Here is a 17,429-nt window from a genome sequence, read left to right on the forward strand (position 1 = left end):
CAGCCAATATATATATATATATATTTTTAAAAAATCCAGAAACGCGTAACAAAACATGAACAGTTCTGATAAATATAATATATAAAAATACAAACTTAAGATATGAAAACAACCTTTTGAACAAAAAAAAAAAATCAACTATTATTATTAATATTGACAGTAATAATTAAAAAAAATCAATGATGATGATATTATTATCATCATCATTTGTATTATTATTAAACAAGACAAAGGTCATTCCGTGTGTGTGTGTGGTCATGGGTTCAAAGCAAGAACTGATAAGATTGTAAATGTGTACCTTGAAATGCAATGTAAGTCGCTTTTGATAAAAGCGTCTGTCAAATGTCCGTTTGCATTTTGATTATTTCGAGAACCGTTCATCCAATCGACTTCACAAGGGAGTGTAGTGTCGCATTTGGTACAATAGCCTATAGATGGACACGCGAGACGCCACACGTTCAGAATTAATAAACTTTTAGTAAACTACAGAACAGCTAAAGACACGCAGTGAAACATTTGCGGTAAAAGGAGTGGACAGGGTTATTGTTGCGGCTGACTTTATTGCATATGCATTTGTAGGAGTTTCCCTTTCAGACGCAATATTTATGGGAGGAGAGTATTTAAATGATTTACTAAGGTTTGCGCTAGTCAGTTTACTGGTACTTGTGAGTGACATCATTTAACACCCAAAAGTGATATTTAAACCAGACACTAAGGCCTTGTTTACACTGTCAGTGAAATGTGACCCAATTCCGATGTTTTGCTCACATGTGACACAGATCAGAAGTGTTCTATGAATGTGTTGACAGGAAAAAAACGCATGCATTCGGATATTTCGAGATCGGTTTCAGGCCTTGTTCATATGTGGAAATAAATCAGATATAAATCAGATATGTGCCAATTAGGGCTGGTCCGAATACCATTTTTTGAGCTTCGAAGCTTCGATATAGGAATTAACATCGAATATTCGAAGCTTCGGAGGGAGGGGGCTGAACATATTCTTCTCTCTAATAAAGGCAGGAATCTCTATGCGTCTGTCTGTTTGCATTTAGACTATTTATCTTGCATTTAGAACCGTTCATCCAATCGACTTCACGAGTGCAGTGTCACATTTGGTGCAATATAGACACGCGAGACGTGACACGTTCAGAATTAATAAACTTTTAATACAGAACAGCGCAAGCGGGAAGCGCGCGCGCGCCTCACGCGCAGGGCTCCGAGAACGGACACTGCACTAGTGATACAAAACACAGCCTAATATTTTTCTGAGTAAAAAATAACTCTCAAATCAGAAATCAGCAGCACAGTAATTACTGACACAGTAAAGGGTAGGCTAATATATTGTTTCTATTCTATTTCCACAATGTCAAAGCAACGCAGCTTATAGCCTACAAGCTCAGGCATGCACTTCTGCCCATACAAACTCCGCTGTTCTGCGCTCTAAAATAAGAGTATTGTATTTCGCCCAAAAATGCTAAAAAAATAACCGTGTGAGAGTGTGTTTTAGGCTATATCATGTTATAGCCAGATATGACGACGCTTACAGCACGCGTCACCGCAGATCAGCATCTATTCATCAAGCCAACGTGCAAACTATCGCAAATCAAAGTGAAAGTGGGTCGCAGATGCTTTAACACACAATCAACTTCATTAAAAGTAAAGAACCGAAATGATCTTACCAGGGCTGTTGCCGCTCTCTTATTGCGGTCTTTGATTTAGAAATTTTAGCTGACGATCAGTAAAAGGCAGCTTATCTGTTGCTAGTGACGTGCACTCCATTACATCTGCCTATAGCGCGGGATTTGAAGTTCGGATTCATATCCGTTTTGCAAAAACACATTTATGTGTTCATTGTTCATATTGATAAATCAGAGAGAACTATCCGATCTGAGAAAACGCATGACAGCCCCATTCAAGCGCGAATGGGAACCGTTTCTAGGGGGATGCCAGGTGTGAAAAAAAAAAAAAAAAATTTAAAACGAATATTCGAATGTCAAATTTGAAAATCGAATACCAACCCACCGAACGAATATTCGAATACTCGAATATTCTGGTACAGCCCTAGGCCAATGCGACTGTCATGTTAACAAGCAGATCGGAGGCATTATCGACATCTCCGCGGTTTAATGACGAGAGAAACCAATTCTGCGAAGGGATGAAACGTTGTGTCGTCGTAGGAGAGGAGTGTGGTCAAACGTTGACACAACATATTAAAGGTTGGCTTGCTCATCCTAAAATTTCAGACCAAAGCCAATATTTTAAACACAATCTGCTCCCACGAGTCCTGAGATCTCTCGCACTCAACAACTGAAGCACGAGCGATGTTTCAAAATCATGGTGATGTTCGGCTAACTTTGCTTATATCGCAGAGCTAGCATCAAGCATATTTCGCGTTCGTCCATCTGTGCAAGAGAATTTAACCCTTTAAGCAAATGCAATGTTTCGGATAGTATGGCGAGTGTAAACATGAATCGGATATATGGGTCACAGTTTAAAGAACGTGTAAACGGATGGTGAAAAAAATCGGATAAAGGCAACAAATCAGAATTGGGCATGAAGACCTGCAGTGTAAACGAGGCCTAAAGTGCGCTGCTCTTTGTAGATTGCGTTGGTCATTATGGAAATGATCCGGCTGCGTCCTTTCATTCGCATGTCGTCAGTAGATCACGCGCAGAACTTTACACTCCCGTCTGTGCTTTTGCGCTCTCACACTAATTATGATCTTAAACTTTTCAAAATCCTTAAAATTACTTTTGTAGACAAACATTTATATTTTTAGTAAATAATTTAAGAAATAACAAATACTTGTATAAAATGATCAATTTCTTTGCAATTTTAAAATGTTAATAATAATACTAATAATACTAATAGTGCTGTCAGTCTATTAAAAAAATAACCAATTAATTCACATTTTTACCGTGTTAAACTGAAAAAAAAAAAAATCGCAAAATGAATGTGTTCATTTTGACAGCCATAAAAATAATCAAACTATATTTATATAAAAAATATAAAATGTCAAAATGTGGAAAAATACTAAAATAATCATGGAATTAAACAATTAATTATTATGAAATTAGTAAAAAATTAGATGTGTCCACAACTTTCCCTAGCAGTTTATTATTTTAGCTACATGAGAGTGAGTAGATTATGATTTATGAGATGAGTATTATATTTAAGTGACATATCTCTTTAACCTTTAAGCAAACACCTCGACACCACACAAACTGGCTTTGTCAGGGATTTTCTAAATACCTAGACTTCATTATCATAATAGTGAAGGTCCTTTCAGCTGAGTCATGTTTTTCCACGTTAAGTATGGTGTGATATTCGTGTCGCGTTAGTTGTGCCTCCTCTCGATTCATTACTGCTAGGTTTGAGTAGTTGTCAGAGTAGATGAAGGGAATTGTGAGAGAGTTCTGAAGAAGAGCGAAAGCCTGGAGGAAAGCCAGGAAGTGCCATTGTTCTGAGCCGAATAGAGCTCTATTGTTTTTATTGCCTAGTTACTCTTTGTAAGAGAGCCTATTTAAAAGCTTTTAATCTTAGATAGCAGCATACGATGGAGCGTGACCGGGTCTCTCTCTCTCTGTGTGTGTGTGTTTGGCAGCTGGCCCTGGGTAATGTGATCAGTGCATTGGGAGATCAGAGTAAGAAGTCAGGTCATGTGCCTTACAGAGACTCCAAACTCACACGCCTGCTGCAGGACTCGCTGGGAGGAAACAGGTAACGTCTGACACACATCTATACACACTTAAACACCACAAAGCCCAAAGTATACTCCATTTTACGTGCACAGTTGTACATATAACACACACGGGCGGTCACTGCATGCGCATTACAGTAACTTCCAGTCCCTGTGCAATCTCTCTCCATCTCTAACCCATATACACATCTTTATAATCGTTTAGGTTAAGCTCAACTTTTAAAAGCCAGTTTCATTGCGCTCACTGTTTCTGAATATGAGAATAGGCTCTAGAACTGAGCTGGGTGGAGACACGGACTCCTGTGTTTTTGTATCATGCTAGGGAACCATTGTTCTTAAATTAAGCTAATTATAATCACTGTAGATTAGCCCTGCCCATAATTCTTGACATTTTTTAGATACATAGATGTCATTTAGTCTTTTTATGAAGTTATGAAGTTATTCAGGTATTCAGCTTTGTTAGTTTTGTTATCACGGGGACCTCCTATGATAATTATAATTATTACCACACCTTCTCACATGACAGTTTTTGTTACTGTTGAACAGGTATGTGAAATACATTGTTCTCTTTATGTAGGTTTTAGTCCCCACAAACTTAGCAACATGACTTATATTGTCATATGTTTTACATTTTTATGTTAAATTAAGATAATTATAAATACTATAGACCATCCCTTCTTTTAACCCAAACCAATAACTAGTTTTATTATGTTAGGTTTATCCCTTTTATTTACATGGAATAATTGATTATTTGTAGGAAAATTACTTACTACAGAATTTATATTGTCAGTGGGCATGATTAATTTCATTCATAGGACAATAGTATAGTTTAGTATATATATATATATATATATATATATATATATATATACACACGTATGTGTGTATGTATGTATGTATGTATATGTGTGTGTATATGTATGCATGTTATTATTTATTTATTTTCTATTATTTTATTGTATATTTATATTTTATTTATTATTATTATTATTATTATTTTTCATATTGTTAATATGTATTAACAGTCAATTTTCAGCCCTAATTTCTTCAGAATTTACATAAGGTTTTATATATATATATAAATATATATATTTATATATATTTATATATATATATATATATATATATATATATATATATATATATATATATATATATATATATATATATATATATATATATATATATATATATATATATATATATATATATATATATAAAAAAAAAAAATTTTATGATTAATATGTATTTTTAAATTAGTCTCAAGATTATTTGTCAGCCCCAATTACTTCAGGATTTACATATAATTTAGAGGGCATGATTAATTTGGATAATTTTTATTATTTGTTTTATATTTGTTATTTTCAAATAATTAATCAGAGAATTGATATAAGTGTGGGGGCATGATTGTGATCATTTGTAAATATTTTTTCTAATAATTAAAAAAATATATTGTAAAATGTATTTTTAAATAATAAATGAATTATTTAACATGTAAATAACAGCCCTAATTATTTTCATTCACTATATGAGACTTTAAGCTTTCAGTTGTAGAAACAGTTGTTCTTACACTCTTAGTTTACGAGCCTCAGATTTTTCGTGCTCTTGTAAACATTGCTGTGCACAGTGCAGTCATTGTGTCTTGAAGGTTAATGCATGCTCACAGTGCACTGCATCAGTGTGTGTGTGTGTGTGTGTGTGTGAAGCGCAGTGTTGGGTCACTCAGCCCACACTGGACGCCACTGGCTGCACATATATTCTTATGATGTGGGTTCAGAGGGGGAGTTGATTGAATTAAACATGAGAGACTGCAGACAGTGGCGCTCAGTCCCAGCCGCATCCATGAGAGCGTTTGTGTTTATCTGTCATCTGTTTGTGTGTTTTATCTTTCTGTCTTGTGTGTGTGTGTGTGTGTGTGTGTGTAAGATCTCATAGACCCTTATGAATTCCTGTCGTCTTTCTTTCTCCTCTGCTGTGTATCTATCTATCTAGTCGGACTGTGATGATCGCCTGCGTGAGCCCCTCTGACCGGGACTTCATGGAGACGCTAAACACACTGAAGTACGCCAACCGGGCTCGCAACATCAAGAACAAAGTGATCGTGAACCAGGATAAAACCAGTCAGCAGATCAGCGCCTTACGAGCAGAGATCGCACGCCTTCAGATGGAGCTGGTGGAGTATAAAGCGGTGAGGAGGAGGACAACACACACACACACACACACACACACACACACACACACACACACACACACACACACACACACACACACACACACGCACACACAAAAGCCCTCAAATGGACAATTCACCCCATAATGAAAATTCTGTCCTCACTTACTCGCCCCCATAACATAAAATGTTCCTCTGTGGAAAAAAATATGAATTGTAGAATGTTTCAATGTTTCAAAACAATGAGAGTGAATTGGCACTGGTTCTGTCAAGCTCCTAACATTACGAAATAAAGTACATAGAAGTAGTCCATCCATACTACTTGTGCACTATATTTTAAATGTGCTGAAGCCATTTGAATGAGGAACAGACAGAAAAAAATGAATAATTAGCTGAAAATCTGGCCTCATCTAGTCTTGTGACTATTTGTAAGAATCTCTACTCGCACACCTCTTGAGGGTTAGGTTTAGGGTCCTTAATAGTGCCGTTTTACCGACAAATAATATGTCTATGAATTTGTCGGTAAAATGTCATCTTGGATTGGTTGAGAATTTGCATGAATTTGAATAATCCCTTTCATACATTTTTATAAGACCTACTCACACGAAGGTTTGGTTTAGGGGTGGACCTTCATGGTGAGGGTTTACCTACAAATCGTACGAATTCAGACGATTTTACTTGATGTTTGTAGGTAGAATGCCACTATGTACCTTTTTGTATGATCTACTCGCACCCGAGTACGGTTTACCAACAAAACATACCAATACAATTCATACAACTCTCAACTCTCATTCTTGCTTCTGAGAGGATATCATACGGGCTTAGAATGATGACAGATTTGTCATTTTCGGGCGAGTCTGAAAGACAGAAGTGCCGTGAGTTATTAGGATAGCAGACATAAAACAACAGACATGTTGTAGACAGCAGGAACCAGTTTACAGGGACAGAATTTACTTTAAATGTCAAGATATCTTATTACTTGTTTATTTTACTGGAGAGGAAACAATTCGAGCTGACATTAAACTCTCATCAAACAGCTAAACAATTACTTCCTCTGATACTAGATCCAATAGAGAACTTACAGTAGATAGTGAGTCGGGTGATACTCTTTCATGCCTAGACTTGTTACTTCTTCTCTTTCTCTCACTGCCACCCAGTTGGAGCTGTTGATGTAATAAGTCCAGGAGATGAGGAAGCCTGAGCGCTGGGCTTGTGGGCCATGATAACATGGTTCAGCTCAGGGGATCTCGCTGGAGTTAATGGAGCGTAGCAGTAGCTTAGCGCCTCAGCCTGACCTGGATGATAAACGGCCGCTGGAAGAAGTTAGCGATTAGCAGTTGATGGCGTTGAGAGAGATGAGCCGTCCTGACAGAGAGGCCGAGTACGAAAGCATTGGGGGGCTGTCGCTAGGGAAGGACGAGGTTGATGCCTAGCTTTCTGCTGCTCAGTCTTTTGCTCTTTGGGTTTGTTTCAGGGAAAGCGAGTGGCCTGTGACGACGGATCCGAGGGCTTTAGCGATCTGTTTCAGGAGAACTCGATGCTCCAGAAAGAGAACGATACTCTACGTATGCGGGTCAAAGCCATGCAGGAAACCATCGACCACCTCAACACTCGGGTCACTCAGCTGCTCACCAACGGAGTCAGCCTGCTGCTCACCAAGACTGGTGAGGGACCCCTAGTGGTTGGACAGGGCATCACCATTAACATTTCTGTAGTTAGTGGAGTTGTTTACTATGTATTCATTTTTGTCGTTGGTATAATTTTAACATCATGAATATTGAAATAATTGTAATTCATTTTTTACTTTACCATTAGGCCGTGTGTCCACCAAAGCGTTTTTTTTTCACGCGGCTGGTGTATTTTTTGCAATTGTTTTCAATGGGAACGCCACGTTTTTAAAACAGCATGAGCATAACGAGGCGCTGAGTGTCTTTTTCACACTGAAGCGATTTTTTATAGGTTGCTGAGAGTTGAAGAATGTTCAACTTTGGGTAAAACGCAGCGCTCATCACTGTCACTTTTTACCCAACCATCCAATCACAGTGGAGGAGGGGCGGGACTAATACCACACCGACCAACCGCCACATTCTGCTTGTACAACGTCAACAGACGACAACAACTAGCATAATAACGGAACAAAATCATTTAAAACAAGAGCCAGAGAAAATATGTTACATTGTATCGACATTTTATTACAGAATCAACACAGAAACAAAATATGTGTGAAATGAGACACTAGTAACACTTTCGCGGATATTCTGTATCATAACAAGCAAAGTGTCTCAACTGAAAAAAATGCTGCGCTGCCAAAACGCTCTCAAGCGCCCACAGCTAGGCATTATCAGCTGGCTAAAAACGCTTTGGTGGACACACGGCCTTAAGTTACCCAACAGTTTTGCTTTCGCTTCTAAAATACACTTGGTGGTGTCTCTGACGCTGCGTTCAGGCCATGTCGTAATTACTGTAAAAACTAGACGACAACCCGACACATTCTACACCGGAATCATGTGTTGCAATGGCAACACCATTAATCCCAAAATGAATCTAGTCATGCAAACGACTCATTAATAAACTTAGTTTAGTTTATTCAGCGAGATATTAAATAATTATTCAATTCTGTGCTAGCTATATCAAACTCCATTGTATGTCTTTTGTTTATTTGAAGATTATTCTTGCATTGTTTAGACATTTAACATTAGTGAATTATATAAATTATTGAAAAGTCCCCCTGTGGTAGAAATCCAGCTTTTAATGTTGTTTATATGTCTTATGTGGTGTTTTTAATGTGCTTTAAGACAAACCATGTGCACATTCATAAGTCGGCACCATTGCTGAGTATTTTCCCAAATCTAGTAGCAAGAAAAGGCAAAATAGCAGAGTGTATTAGTTACTCTGTATGAACTGGTTTAGTTGGCCACTGAAGGCCTCTATTCAACATTTCATTATTTCTTGGAAATTGTGTTATTTGCACTCCTCTGAGAAAATTATTTTCTGTCTATACTCTTGAAAAGGTTTTTAACCAAGTTAATTCTAATTTAGTTTTAGAAACATGCATCTTTGGTAACACCTATTTTAAGGTGACGTAGTTACACATTACTACATGTACTTACTATAGTAATAACAGTAAATTGTTCATAATAACAAGTAACTAACCCTAAACATAACCCTAACCATAAGTCTATAGTAAATGCATGTAGTTAATTAATATTACTCAGTACTTAGTTGAGTAAGTACATGTAACTACGTCACCTTAAAATTATTTTATGTTATTTATATTTTAGTAACTCGTAGTTTTTGCCATGAAAACAGCCAAAGAAGCTGGCGTGGTGTAAAAAAACAAAACAAACATCATTATTTCTTGTCATTTCTTCTTTGCTAAATAAATCTATCACTCATTGTGCAGGTGAAACGAATGAGGAGATTGGCAATCTAATCCAGAACTACATTCGAGAAATTGAAGAGCTGAGGTAACAATAGAAGTGACACTTTTGTATTTGGATGTCTTATCGTAGCAATAAAACCCAATGACTCAATCAATCTCTCTCTCTCTCTCTCTCTCTCTCTCTCTCTCTCTCTCTCTCTCTCTCTCTCTCTCTCTCTCTCTCTCTCTCTCTCTCTCTGTCTCTGTCTCTGTCTCTCACTCTCTCTCTCTCTCTCTCTCTCTCTCTCTCTCTCTCTGTCTCTCTCTGTCTCTCTCTCTCTCTCTCTCTCTCTCTCTCTCTCTGTCTCTCTCTCTCTCTCTCTGTCTCTCTCTCAGGTCTAAGCTGCTAGAGAGCGAGGCCATGAACGAGTCTCTGAGGCGCAGTTTGTCTCGCCTCTCCGCGCGCTCCTCGTACCCGGCCTCTCCAGCACACCCTCTAGGCTCCTCCCCCTCGGTTTCCATGGATGCAGAGATGACGGATGTGATTCGTCAGGCCAAATTAGATGTGGAGAGGCTGAAGAAGAAGGAGAGAAATCAGAGGAGGAAGAGGTGAGGTCTGAGGAGCAAACAAGTGTCTGTACATGTGTTTGTGTGTGTATGTTATGTATTTATTTATATTAGCAGTCGACCAATAGTGGATTTTACCAATAGTGCTGAACTTCATAAAAAAAATAAAAAAAATGTACTGAACCATGAAAATGTATTGTACTTTTTAAATATACAAAATATTAATATATTAATTATACCTTGATCATTTATGTTAGCACTGTATACTTTCCGTTTCATCTGTCTTTTTTAAATCCGTTTCTGAATTGTCCCGCTCAGCGTACGCATCAAAACAAACTCCACGAGGCATCTGTGATAGTTTTAATGATTTATTATTTATTTCATTCTTTTATTTCAATATTTTATTGTATTATTTCTTTTTTCTAGCTTTAGCTGAGGTCTTATTACATTGATAGTGCATTTGGAAGACTTTAATATGCTTGACCTCTTCCCGTTTTATGTTACTGAGCCAATAAGAGGCTGTAAAATGTGCCAGAATTAGATTTATCTCTGTGTTTGTGTGCCAGTATGTCCTGACCGACTCAGACTAAGGACAGCAAGCTGGCATCGAGACAAGTATCCCTCAGTAAATTGTCTGTTATAATGAATATGACTACAGGAACGTCCCGCTCTTCGGATGAGCTGTAATGTGGCCGTAACGAGAGAGAGGCCATGGGTAATTTGTGAACCCATCATTACAGAATTACTTCTAGAAGTCTCGGCTGTCCTGCAAAGGGTAAAAAGCAGAAGCGCCAGGATAAATCTCTCCTGGTAAATGGGTCCCTGTGGTGCGATTACATGACTATTAAATGACGTTTGCATCAGATTGACAGAATTATGGCCTGATCCCTTATTTTTTGTGAATGAATGAATGCTGTATTGATTTCATCTGTCAGTCTGTCAATTTGTCTATTGAAGCTTTAATGATAGTTCACTATTGTCTTTTTATTTAGTCCTGAGAAAGAAAAGGGTTTGAAGAAGAGAGCCAAACTTCATCCTCAAGAAAATGGAGAAAAGAGTGAGAATGGGCTGAGCAGAGAGAATGAAGAGAGACGAGAAAATGGAGATGGAGACTCTGATAATGAACCTGAAGAGGTGAGAGAAAGGAGATGTATTCATCGTATTATTCATCATGCATGGCATGAATGTGTAATGTTATGAGAGTGAAGTGAAGTGTTTTATCAGAATCAAGACAAATTGAATGAAATTGTAATGGTACAGCAGTACCAAATTGATATTTCAGGGAAAATAAATGTATACAGCAGTATTTAATGAGAATAAAGCTGTAATTTTGCAAGAAAAAAGCCTTAATATTGTGATAAAGTAATGAGAACTTTCAAAGAATTTTCACTTATATTCTAATTTTCTAAGAAACGTTAGTCTTGGAATAAAGTTGTAAAATGAGAAGGAAAAAAACAATATTGCAGTAAATATTGTTTTATGAAAATAAAGTTTTTGAGATATAAATATATAAAACTTTTTTTAGAAAAAAGTGTTTTAATAGAATAAATGTAAATAAATAAATAAATAAATAATCATATTGCAGGAAAAATGTCATACATCAGTAATTTCTTTTGGGAATAAAGGCATAATATTATAAGTAGTACAGCAGTGTTTGATCAGTCATAATATTGCAATAATAAAGTTATAATGTTAAAGGGATACTTCACCGATTAGCATTAAGCTTTGTATCAGTAGAAACCCGGTAGTATTTTCGAGTGACCGTGTTTCCCTCCCTCATGTCCCCCTGAGACGAGAGATTTCTGGATTGTGTGTCTGGAAAAAACCTCAGATGATGCAAAAATCATCATTTAGCTCATCAGAGGCTCTTGTGTCCAGAGGCGAGAGACTCCAGCCAGTAGGAGGAGCTCGTTCCACATGTGTTCAACCCGCCCATAGGGGGATCTCACGATAAAACGCTGTCTTTTCAGTTTCGAGTCGACTAGTAGCCTAGCTGTATCATTTCTCCCGATACTGCCCTCTGTAACCGGTAGGCGTGGCTTGGGAGTGGCCTCGTAGGGCAGCGAAGCAATTGCATTCTGGGAGTTGTTGTCTTTCATCCACATGAGCCAAAAATACATTTTCTGGCTTTTCTCAGTCTAGAAGGCACCAACTTCTGAAATAATTTCACATTTCTACCACATAAATGACCCAATTTAAATACACATTCATCTTTCCAGCGGTGAAATATCCCTTTAAGTCTTAATATAAAAAAATAAAGGTTATAAAGCAGTGTTTTATAAGTATAAAATCATAAAATTACAAGAATAAAGTCATAATATAACAAAACACTGCTGTGTGACTTTTTTTCTTTAAATATTTAGTCTTAATATTACAGGACTGTAACATTTAGAGATGGACATACAGTAATTACTGTATATGAAAGAAATGTTTGTTTATATATGTAATGTGTATATTATATAAAACCCTTTACAAACAATGCTCTGCTTTATTTTCTCTGTGTGCAGGATGGCATGTATACCCTTGTGGAGGATGATCGCGAGGAGAGCGGCTGTGATGAGGATGAGGAGGAAGAGGAGACCAGGGAGGAGGAAGAGTTTGACAGCGACGAAAGCCTGGTGGATTCTGACTCTGACTCGGAGGAGAAAGGTGCATTCTGGGATGCATTTGTTACAAACGTCCCATGAGCCCCTTTCATTCACACTAACCCTTTAACCCTTGGCTCCTCCTCTCTCAGTGAACCTGCAGGCCGATCTTGCAGACCTGACGTGTGAGATCGAGATCAAGCAGAGGCTCATCGATGAGCTGGAGAACAGCCAGCGGCGGCTCCTCACGCTGAAGAGCCAGTATGAGGAGAAGCTGATTCTGCTTCAGAACAAGATCAGAGACACACAGCTGGAGAGAGACCGCGTGCTGCACAACCTCAGTGAGTATTTGTATTTAATGTATTTGTGTGATTTTTTTTTTTGTAATTTGGCAGTGTTTTATGATAATAAAGTCAAAATTAAATGAAAAAAGTTGCAAAATTACAAGAATAATATAGTTATTTTATTGGACAAAACAGCAATATTTAAAGCCCCTATTAGGCTATTTTAAAGGGTCCTACTTTTGTTTTGGAGTCTCCTACAACAGGTTTAAATTCATACAAGGTCAAAAAACACTTTCATTTTCTCATAATATACATTGCAGCATCAGCTCTTTTCTCAGTGTCTGAAATGGTTCGATCAAGGATTTAGTCTCTAAACCCCGCCTTTCCGAGAGCCTGCTCTGATTGGTCAGATGACCCAGTCTGTTGTGATGGGGCCATCTGACCAATCAGAGCAGAGTAGACCAATCACAACAGACTGGGCCATCTGACCAACCAGAGCAGAGTAGACCAATCACAACAGACTGGGCCATCTGACCAATCAGAGCAGAGTAGACCAATCACAACAGACTGGGCCATCTGACCAACCAGAGCAGAGTAGACCAATCACAACACACTGGGTCATCTGACCAATCAGAGCAGAGAAGACCTATCACAACACACTGGGTCATCTGACCAATTAGAGCAGAGTAAACTGTTGTGATTGGTCGGCCACTTACAGTGCGTGTCAGAAACCAAACGCTCATTATCATATCTGAATTTCAGCTCCGGATCTTCTTCAGCTCTTGATCCTCAGTGATACGAACAGTAACGATGGCTTGGGTTTTACCGTATCAATCTCATCAAAGTGGATTTGCTCTGTCAGCAGAAAACAGCGTCTTCTCCACATGAACAACACGAACCAAACTCTTCCAGTCTCAGATAAACTACAGTGTCAAAGTAGACGTTGTTCACGGCAGCCAATGAAGAACATAGACTGGCATTATGCAAATCTGTTTTAATTAATACAAACCCATGTAGATTCAGCAGGAAGTGAGACTGGAACGACGACTCGTTTCTGGCAGTTTAGTGCCTTCAAGTCATAAGGAAATTACAACAATTTACGCTTCACAAGGAGTAACAGTAACATTTTATAATTGATACTTTTCTTTTGTGAAATGAGACATCCCTTGATGACGGATGTGGCAGACAAATGCAACCTCAATATTCCACAAATAATTTTCAAAGAACACTGCTGTAAAATGTTCAGTTGTAATATTTGTGTTATACAAATAGGTTTTTTAAGGCACTTTGATAATCCCAGTAAACATTTCTTCCATAATTTTCATTGTGATTTTAGTGTCCATGGAGAACTACACTGAAGAGAAAGCCTGTAAGATCAAATCTGAGTACGAGAAGCGTCTGAAGGAGATGAACCGAGATCTGCTGAAACTGCAGGCCGCTCACAAAGAACACGCTCGTCTGCTGAAGAACCAGAGCCGCTACGAGAGAGAGCTCAAGAAACTGCAGTCTGAGGTCACCGAGATGAAGAAAGCAAAGGTGAGCGCTGAGAGCTTTATCTTTAGACACACAGCGCCCCCTAGAGGCCATCAGGAGACTAACACTGACTTCAACTGTACAGAGAACTGACTGTAATCAAGACAGTGCCAGCTTTTTATTTTAAGACTGTAATTAAAAAAGCACCACTTTTCCCACGAGTGTAGAATTTTTTTGATGAAAGTTGAGGATCCTTTAAACGTAGACCGTGTCCCAGTTTGCTTACTTATGCTGTGTACTAAAAGTATTGGAAAAGTGGCTATACCTAGATACACTACCGCTCAAAAGTTTGGGACCACTAGGAATTTTTTTTCTGAAAGCGATAAGCATTAAATTAATGACAGTAAAGACATTTATAATGTTATAGAAGATTTTTATTTCAAATAAATGTTGTTCTTTTGAACCTTCTATATATCAGAATTCAGAAAAATGCACAAAAATATTAAGCAGTAAAAACTATTTTCAACAAGGAATGTTTATTGTGCAGCAAATCATCATATTAGAATGATTTCTGAAGGATCATGTGACACTGAAGACTGGAGTAATGATGCTGAGAATTCATAGGAATAAGTTGCATTTTAAAATATATTCAAATAGAAAACAGTTATTTAATTATAATATTTCACAATATTATTTTTACTGTGTTTTTTTAATCAAGTAATGCAGCCTTGGTGAGCAGAGGAGACTTAATGACAAACTTTTGAAGGATTTACGTTGTTCTTTACTTTTGTAAAACGTGCATTATACAAAAAAATTAAACTGTATGAACCAGAAATAAGTGCAGCCAAAACACATTAAGTTAATAAATTTGTACACAATTGATATAAAATTCCAAAATAACTTCATATTGTTCATGAGCAACAATATTGTATAATAGAAACGTAATATGATTTTGAAACCCCGAACAGACTTCTGCAGTGTTTCTCACAGTGCTTGTTTGTCATTCCACCCATAGGTGGCGCTAATGAAGCAGATGAAGGAGGAACAGCAGAGGAGGAGGGCGATCGATGCGAAGAGGAACAGAGAAATCGCACAGCTGAAGAAAGAGCAGCGACGGCAAGAGGTTTGAATGGCTAACAATTGAACATGTGTTCTAGCAGTCGTTTAGCGTGGTGACTAAAGTCTCTCCTCTGCTCTGCGTGCTCCATCAGTATCAGATCCGCTCTTTAGAGTCCCAGAAGCGCCAGCAGGAGATGGTGTTGCGGAGGAAGACTCAGGAGGTGACGGCTCTGAGACGGCTGGCTAAACCCATGTCTGAGCGCGCGGCCGGTCGAGTGTCCCGCAGGATCACCAGTGTGGACTCGGGAGCAGAGCTGAACACCAGCACCACACCGACATCCTCCGAACCCGATTCCACACGCTCCGTTTCCAGCATCATACGCCACTGGAACACCAAAATGAATGGATATCTGGGAGAGAGCGAGAGGAACGGGACTGGAGGAAACCTGGCCAGGTCAGCGAGTTCAAAGACGTCTCTAATGCTCAGCATTTGTTTCATTAAAAATACAGTAAAAACAATAGTGTTGAGAAACATTATTACAATTTAAAATATGTCATTTAAATGTGATTTATTCCTGTGGTCAAAGCTGAATTTTCAGCATCATTACTCCAGTCTTCAGAGTCACATGATCCTTCAGAAATCATGAAATGAAAAATCAAGAAACACTTCTCATTATTATCAATGTTGAATACAGTCACGCTGCTTCAAATAAACAACATTTATTTGAAATAGAAATCTTTTGTAATATTATAATTGTCTTTACTTTCACATTTGATTCTTAACATATTTATTTATAAATAAATACAACATTTTAAATACTTTTTATAATAATAATATGATTAATAATAATATGTCAACCAATTATGTCAATTCAAACAAATCACTATGAATCAGATCCTGTCTTACATTTATTAGAATATTTATTACAATATTTCCAATGTTTTTCAGTCAGAAATGCAGCACATTATGGAAGTCAAATGCATTTTGAATTCAGTTTCATTTTTTTAATTTAAGGGATAATGTAATAAATCATTTATTTAATGGTTAATCTTAGATCTATAAGGTATGGAAGCTTGTTTCCGCCACGGAATAAAACAATTAAAAAGATAATTGTGACTATTTATCTCACAATTCTGACTTCATTTCTCAGAATTGCGAGATATAAACCCCGAAGTCCACTTCTGAGGGGGGAAAGACTTGAGTTTTTTCTCTGAATTGTGAGTTGATATCTCACAATTCTGACTTTATGACTTGCGATTCTGAGAAAATCAGTCAGAATTGTGAGATAAAAAGTCGCAATTACCTTTTTTATTTTTTATTCTTTATTCAGTGACGGAAACAAACCATTATTAGGTGAAAAAGTGTTTTCTTTCCGATTTAAACTGTAGTCTATTTGATTTCAGCAGCAGAAAAAAGTTCCAGCGAAAGGGAACGAGCGCAAGTTTCTCAAAGACAGCCCGTCAGAAGTGGCAGTCTCTGGAGAGGAGGATCATGGATATCGTGATGCAGAGAATGACCATCACTAATGTGGAAGCTGATATGGATCGCCTCATCAAGGTGATTGTTACACTTATTTTTCTTCTATTGTACATCGACGTGTGATCTTCCTGAAACCCCGCTTTTTCCTACACGGGATTGTTGTGTGATTTTGAATCGATCAGACGGTGTGGTAATGTGTCTTCAGAAACGCGAGGAGCTGTCCATGCAGCAGGAGGCGCTGTTACGCAAGCGAGAGAAGTTACTGAACGAGGGCTTCAGAGAGGACGAGGAGGAGAGAGTGCTTCAGGAGATGAACGAGGAGATCGAGGTTCTCAACGCCAACATTGACTACATCAGCGACAGTCTGTCAGACTGCCAGGCCACCATCGTTCAGATCGAGGAGACCAAGGTAACGGGCGTCGTCTCACATGTGACTGTCGTAACATCCATATGTGACCCTGGGCGCCGTCATCTTTAAAATATTGTCTTTTAACTTCCGTTTTTGCGGTCACTCTATATTTCTATGGCATTGCTTTCCAGGAGTAATTAACTTTTGAAGTGGATTTACTTAATGTAAAGTTAAAGGTATAGTGGAGGATCTTTCAGAATTTTAGATAAGACCCGCCCTCTCCACTTTTTGAAAAGTTTGATTGATTCACCAGAATGATTGACAATTAGGAGGACCAATAGTATAGGTGATCCACCCGGAAGTAAAAAATCCTCCGCTATACCTTTAACGAAAGATATCAT

The 17,429-nt window shown here is 37.9% G+C and overlaps 1 protein-coding gene across 9 annotated transcripts in view; it reads left to right on the top strand.

Annotated features, from left to right (window-relative positions):
- Positions 1–17,429, top strand: part of kif21b (kinesin family member 21B) — a 99,689-nt gene that overhangs the window by 45,623 nt on the left and 36,637 nt on the right. For 6 of the 9 annotated variants that reach the window (XM_079857305.1, XM_079857308.1, XM_079857307.1 and 3 more), the window contains exons 7-19: positions 3,605–3,720; positions 5,693–5,888; positions 7,345–7,534; positions 9,274–9,337; positions 9,628–9,840; positions 10,791–10,932; positions 12,306–12,447; positions 12,536–12,724; positions 14,004–14,203; positions 15,156–15,263; positions 15,352–15,653; positions 16,604–16,757; positions 16,885–17,088. In XM_079857305.1, the coding sequence (XP_079713431.1) occupies positions 3,605–3,720; positions 5,693–5,888; positions 7,345–7,534; positions 9,274–9,337; positions 9,628–9,840; positions 10,791–10,932; positions 12,306–12,447; positions 12,536–12,724; positions 14,004–14,203; positions 15,156–15,263; positions 15,352–15,653; positions 16,604–16,757; positions 16,885–17,088 (2,220 nt within the window). The remainder of the gene's footprint in view (positions 1–3,604; positions 3,721–5,692; positions 5,889–7,344; positions 7,535–9,273; positions 9,338–9,627; positions 9,841–10,790; positions 10,933–12,305; positions 12,448–12,535; positions 12,725–14,003; positions 14,204–15,155; positions 15,264–15,351; positions 15,654–16,603; positions 16,758–16,884; positions 17,089–17,429) is intronic. The other 3 variants (XM_079857306.1, XM_079857309.1, XM_079857312.1) reach the window with 1 other exon arrangement.

The sequence above is a fragment of the Squalius cephalus genome (assembly GCF_949319135.1).
Source record: "Squalius cephalus genome assembly, chromosome: 22".
In the NCBI taxonomy this organism is placed as follows: Eukaryota; Metazoa; Chordata; class Actinopteri; order Cypriniformes; family Leuciscidae; genus Squalius; species Squalius cephalus.